The sequence below is a fragment of the Parus major genome, chromosome 23 (assembly GCF_001522545.3).
Source record: "Parus major isolate Abel chromosome 23, Parus_major1.1, whole genome shotgun sequence".
NCBI lineage: Eukaryota > Metazoa > Chordata > Aves > Passeriformes > Paridae > Parus > Parus major.
In genome coordinates, this window is record NC_031791.1 from 922,108 (window position 1) to 929,000 (window position 6,893).

The 6,893-nt window shown below is 40.8% G+C and overlaps 1 protein-coding gene across 1 annotated transcript in view; it reads right to left on the minus strand.

Annotated features, from left to right (window-relative positions):
• The window catches only part of MACO1 (macoilin 1), a 22,973-nt gene that overhangs the window by 8,099 nt on the left and 7,981 nt on the right, over positions 1 to 6,893 (minus strand). Inside the window, exons 3-6 of the mRNA XM_033519634.1 lie at positions 5,974 to 6,100; positions 4,630 to 4,753; positions 4,111 to 4,289; positions 3,129 to 3,627 (exon numbers count right to left, since the gene is read on the minus strand). Coding sequence (XP_033375525.1) covers positions 3,129 to 3,627; positions 4,111 to 4,289; positions 4,630 to 4,753; positions 5,974 to 6,100 — 929 coding nt within the window. The remainder of the gene's footprint in view (positions 1 to 3,128; positions 3,628 to 4,110; positions 4,290 to 4,629; positions 4,754 to 5,973; positions 6,101 to 6,893) is intronic.

Here is a 6,893-nt window from a genome sequence, read left to right on the forward strand (position 1 = left end):
CTGCTCCAAGCAGCTGCCAGCTCCAAAGGTCGTTCAGTTCTGAGCACTTGGGAAGGAGGGATTGGCTCCCACATTCCTCATTTCCATTCCCAATGCTGATTTTCTGTTCTGTGCTTTTTCCTAGGGCAGGAAAGCCTGGCCATCCCCCCCTGCAGCTGACACAGGAAACTTCAGCTGCTTTAACACCACTCCAGGCAGGGGGTGAGCAGGAGGCACCAACCCCTCTCTGCCCATCAGTGATGCCACCAAATTTTATGATCTTAGCACCAAACAGGCCATAAATTCATAAATTCACATTAAAACCTTCCAGTCTGTCTCTGCAGGTAATGCCATTTTAGGAAAGCAAAATAAGCTGTGGCAGAGCAGCTTTTGCTTCAGCAAGAATTTTCCCAGCCTGACTGCCAGAAGATGTCCTCGTTATCTGTGGGAATAATTAGTAGAGGAGACAGCTTGTTCATCACCTCGTGTGCCAAAGGCAGGACCTCTATGGATACAGAGAGTTCTGCCAAGCTGCACTGCCAGGTTTTTTTTCTGTGGTTTTAGTGCAGGGACTTTAAGGGTGCTAAAAGCCAGGGGCAGGTCATGGGTTTTGCCACGTAATGTGCAATAAACAGCCACAAAGAAATAATTCTGCAGCAATTACAGCTTGGATTTGTTCCATATATTGAGGCTCAAAATCTGTTTCACCTCAGGAAAGAGTGAAATGGTAAAAAAATGAATTTGCTCTGTGGCTCCTGACAAAGAGCAAAGTGCAAAGGGACTGATCCCAAATGGATCTGGAGACCAGAGAGCTGGGAAAGCACTCAGAGCACAGAGATTCAGTGGTGAAGGGTTTGACAAGCACCAGGAGATGTCTCAGAAAAGCCCAAAGGTTCCTGAACCTCTGGGATCCCTCAGCTCTGGCCACCAAGAATGGAACAATTCCCAGGGATGGGCATCAGGGAGTTCCTCTCCATAAAACCAAGAAGTCAGGCCCTGATGTTCCACCAGACAGAGCAAAAAGAAAAGCTCAGCTTCAAATAACAGCAGTATTTTATGTGTAAAATAGATATATAAACCTTAACTAGCAGATTCCAGATAGATCATGTCAAGTGTTACAAAGTAAAACTCCTGGCCTCCAAATCCTCCTGATCTTGACTGTCTCCAACCCCAAGTCCCCAGCAGCAGAAGGAATATTTTACATTTATTTCTGCTTACTCAGGGCCATCATGTGTGGACACAAAAGGAAAGCAGCTCGGGGCTGCCACCCTGCAGCTGGACACAGAGTAGGAAAAAGCAGCTTTATTTGGAAGCTGAGCAGATCTGACCTGAGTCTGAACAAATGCAGCACTTCACTCAGCCCTTTCCAGGCTCCAGCAGCAATGCAGACTGAAAGTTTAATAACAGGAATGAGTAACACTCCTGGAAGTGGAAAAGATGATGAACAAATGCCTGGCATTCCAGGGATGGGATAATTGACAAGGTTAAAATAAAAAAAAGCACCATGAATTTTTAAATTGAAGTGCATCCATCTAATCCAATTTGTCAGGTGAGTTTATGCTCCCACTGGTGTGGGAGCTACACAGGCAGGCTGAGCAGAAATGAGATTTCATGAATGATTTCAGGCAGAATTCTGGGCTCTGGTGTTCCCCTGCTCCTGGGCTGCCTGCACAGGGACATCACGGACAAGAAACAGCTCCAGGGATTTGTAGCACAACTCCACACCCACACATCCCAAAAAATACTTGCTTGAAGAAGTTCAACTCCCTCTCAGGGCAGAGTAAGGCATTTTCAGAGTGGAGCTGTGTTCTCTGTCCTTCCCCAGCCAGTTCCAGGAGCTGGAATTCCCTAATCTGGAATTCCTGATGTGTTTTGCTGCAAGATTCATTTCTGTCATCCAAAACTCACCCTGGGCAGTTGGTGACCCCTGCTCTAAGCTCCCACACGAGGATTTCAACATGGAATTTAAATTTTAAACACACCAGGTTGACAGTCCCTGTCACAGCCACACAATTCTCAGGCTGGCAGGTCATTCCTAAAGGCTTTCCCTCTTCTCAAGACTTAGGAATGTCTGGAATTGCAGCAAACTGAGCTGATCCTTCTCTCCCAACCTTAAAAAGAGTGCAGAGCTGCCAGCTGAGGATGGGAACCCGCAGGTTTTTGCTGAAGGCAGAGCCATCAATCCTGGATTCACAGATCAGATTGATTGCTGCTTTCTCATTTGCCTCACACAAGCTCTCTACACACATTAGGTATCAATTAGTCTGGGTGTTTAATTGGCAGGGCTATGTCAATCAGGGGCAGAGTGATTATCAGAGGAGAAAACAGTATTTCCACTGAAGTAATTGTGTTGCCACAGCACAAATCCTCAGAGACAAAAGCCCAATTATCAAAGGTACCTGCAGGGAAAACGAGCCTGATCTGCCAATTAAATTGGCCAACAGTGATTTGGTGGAATAAGGAATAAAAGAGACATGAGCCAGGTGGAAAATGCTGGAGGAGAACTGTGGAACAGTTTTTGTTGCTGACATCTCTCCGTGCACACTCACACCGCTTCCCTCACTGCTGCACATGACAACACCATCTGTCTTGGGGTGAGCTGCTGCACCTCACAAATCCATCTCCCTCTCCACTTCCCAGGAGCACATGGATTTTTCCATGGGGCTTTTCCATGCTCACAGGTTCCCAAACCAATCCCTGCGAGCTGTGCCTGCACCAGGGCTGAACTCAGCTCTCTGCACTCGCTGCCTCCACACTGGGAATTGGAGATTAAAGCAGAACACACCAAAGGAAAAACAAAACCACCAAGAAACCCCAGTGAACCCCCAGAGAGGCAAAGGTTGCTCCACAGAAGAGCTGGCAAGGACAGATGAGCTGATTTTCTCCATGTTTCTCTTGCTTTCTAGCAGAGCACTGATGGTGCCTCACAGGAGGCAGGGCAGCAGCAGATCCCAAGCCAGAAATGATCTGCTCCAGGCTGCACATCAAACAAAAACCAGGAATTGGATCTCCTGGAGATCTTACCCCACACCCCTGCACAATTCTGTCTTCTCCACATGATCAGAAACGACATTTTGACAATAAAAAGCAAACCCCCCTGAGTCCTGATGGACCAAGGGAGGATGAGACAAGGCTCAGGCCCAACTTACCTTACCAGTGCATCTGGTTTGCTTAGCTGGTTATTAGGAATACAATTTTCCATTAAGTCCTTATGTGTGCTCGGGCTCTTGCTGGCACATTTCTGTTTTTTCTCATTTTTAGAGGATGAGGAGGGGATGCTCCCGTTGGTTGCACTGTGGCTGCGGGGTGAGGAGTTCACAACCCCACTGACATTTTTGTAATTTTTGGACGAGGCAGTGCATGAGTCCTCTTTTAAAAGGTTTTCTGTACTTCCTACAAGATCATTATTTAATCTTTTACTATTGATATGGTTTTCCATATATTCAATTTCTTGTATTTTAGAGTCTACAGGTTGCAAAATGTTGTTGTTTATTCCAAGGTTGTGTTTCTTTGCATCCTTGTCCTTTTCTTTCCCTTTTTCTCGATATTCCAGCTCTGGCAATGTTGCAGAGATTTTTTTATTGGCTGGAATGCCTCCATTGTGCTGCAGGAGCATTGAGGAATCCATATCAGATAATCCTTTGGCTGCTGCAACACCAAAGTGAAAACAAAAAACCCAACTTAGTTCATTAAATCCATCAATACCGTGCCACAGAAAGAAAAATCATTATGGACACATCCATCATTCCTGCAGGAAACAATCAGTATTGGAGACTCTCTAGAAAAGAGAATTTTTTTCTCCAAAGTCACCTATTTTAAGGCATTTTTGCCTCATTCCAGGCAGGAAACAGGGATTTAATAAGATAGTATTTATTATTATTGTTAATATAGTATTTATTTGTTTTATTATTATTATTATTAAGCCAACTCTGACTGACCAGATGGATGCAGCTGCTAATGAAGAACTGAGCAGAGGGGCCATAATTCACTTTTCCTGTCACATTAACCACTCCAAACCCATTCCATTCCCACCCCTCTGAGCTCCCCACCAAACCAAGCTGGCCTGAAACAGCTCCTGAGGGGCTGGGGCTGTTTTTCCCTTGGAAAACAACACAAGAAGGAATAACTTGCCTTCCTCTGCCTCCCTCTCTTGCCTTTGCAGCATCTGCTGCTCTGGGGGCAGTGCCTGCTGCAGGAGCTGCATGTAGAACTCGTTCTCCTTCTGCACCTCTTTCTGCTTCCTCAAACGCATCTTGTAGCTGACGTAACTTTTAAAGCCAAAGCCCAAAGTCACAACAGGGTAGCCAATGCTTAGGAGAAAATAAAATAAAAAAAAAAAGCAGTTTTATTAATCAAATTATAGCCTTGATAGAGAGTTAATCAAGTGTATACAGCTGGGAACAACTTCCATAGAAGATGATCTATAAAGTGGTTTTTTTCAGCAATGTTTGGAATATCCACACTCCAAATTCCTCACAGGTGGCACTGGGTCCTTCTTTACACACATTTCTCATGGAATATTGGAATATTTCATGGCAGAAATGTGAGGGAAAAACTGAACAGCTGAGCCCTGAACCCAAATAAAAAACCTGATTGTTTATTTTCCTGGTGAAATGAAGGTTAACAGGGAAAGGACAGAGAAGAACTCACCAGTGAGCTGCAAATGGACGACAAAGGTCCACATGGAAGTTTTTTAAATCTTTAAATCTAATGGCTGCTTCAATATAAACAAAAAGTATCCACAGTGATACTGTTGGTAAGCACACACCTCTTTCTGTGGAGAGAAGGGAAACAGAGGCACCTCAGGGGCAGCAAGGATTTGAAAGTTCTTTTTAAAATGTTTCAGGAGTCTAAGGAAAGGTTTTACCCCAAAAGATCATAACAGGTTTTACCCCAAAGGATCATAACAGGTTTTACCCCAAAGGATCATAACAGGTTTTACCCCAAAGGATCATAACAGGTTTTACCCCAAAGGATCATAACTTAGAAAGAAAAAAAGCAAGTTCTCATCAACTTGGATGAGCACTGAAAATGAGTAAGTCCTGAGGTTGCCATGAATTAAAATATTAAATCAGCTCAATAGCTACAGCTAAAACTGGCCCATCAGGTTCCTCCTTCTAAGCACCAGCCCTGAACAACTTCAGATAAGGCTTTAACATATTAATAAAGCTCTAAAAATAACCCCAGATTCTGCAGGTATTTGAAATTGGGCAGCAAGTGGCTCCCAGCATCAGCTCCCACACTGCTGCTATTAGCAATGATTAAGTTGTCACAGAGCTGAGTGAGGGATGATCAAACCCCTGGGATCAAGGCTAACACAAAATGTTCCACAAATCCCAACAATCTGGGGAGCAAAAGATCACCCTTAAAATAAAATAACAACTTAAATCAAATTTTAATCCTAAAATGTTTTGATTGAGGGAAGGAACTAAATCATCTCCCCCCAGCTCTGCTGTTTCATCCAAACCCAGGGATTTATGAGAACAAACCCAAACAACTCGGGGAGAAAAGGGCAGCAGAGGGGGACAAAAATTCTCCATCTAAGTCTCAAACTGTCAGGAAAACCTCTGATATCACTGGATCCAGCTTTGCTAAAACTGAGTTTAACTCTGCTCACTGAAATAACTGATATCTGAATATTATTATCTAAATTTGAGTGTGGAAGAACAGAGCACTGGCACAAACTTTTCCTGTGTACTCTGTATTTGTTGAATTGCTGCAGGAGAGTTTTAAAGTCAGGAAATTAATCTTCTTTTTACTACTCTGGAATTTCTGTTTATTCCCATCCAGCTTGAGATGCACCCCAAGTGCAAAACTAAAAAACAAACCAACATTTTTAGCTCTAAAAAAATTGCATTAAGCGAGATAACAGCAGAGGGGTTTTGCTCCTAAAAGATGTGAGACACAATCTGAGCCCTGGAAGCTGTCAAAAAAGAAGAATTGTAAATAAAGAAGTAATAAAAAAGACTTTACAAATAAAGAATAATGCCCCACCTGTGTGCCACACATACTGTACCCACACATAGGTGCTGGCAGCAAAGAACAGCCACTGGATTGGGATGAAGAGCAGACAGATGATGTTGGAAGTAAATGCTACACACACAAAAAATACTGAGAAGGCCTGAAAGAAAGGAGGCAGGGGGATAAAGAAGAGGAAAAATAACCAAAATAGGTTTTTTATATATATTAAAATATGTATAATACATTTTAGATAAAAAATCTAATAGCTATACTTTTATAACACACCAATATTTCTAATATTATATGTATATGTAATTTTAATCTATTTTAACATATTAAATATATATTTTATATATAATCTATTTATATTTATATATAATCTATTTATAGATATTTATATCTATTTATCTATATTTATCTATATTTATCTATATATATAATAGATATTTAAATCTATTTATATATAGATAGCATATGCCTATATATACACATACATATACAAATATAAAATATTCTATATAACAGGGTTTTCATTAAAATAATACAGAAAGTCTTGACTTTTACATATATATAAAGTTATACACATATAATAATATAAATAAATAAACAAACATATACATATATATACATAAAAATATAAATAAATATATATATATAATTATAAATATGTATATATAAAATATAATTCTGTTTAATTCAAACCCAGCTCAGCAATTGAAACAATATTTTTCCTGGGGTGGAATTTGGATAAATCTTTATTTCATTTTCACTTGCCACAGATAAAATATCCATCAGAGAGAAGAAATAAAAAAGCTCTCCTGGTTGAGGAGGCTCTGAGTGCCATTGTAATATGGAATATTATATATATAATAATGTAGTAAATAATAATAGTAATAGTAACAATAATAGTAATAATAATAATAAATAGTAAATAATAATAATAGCAAATAATA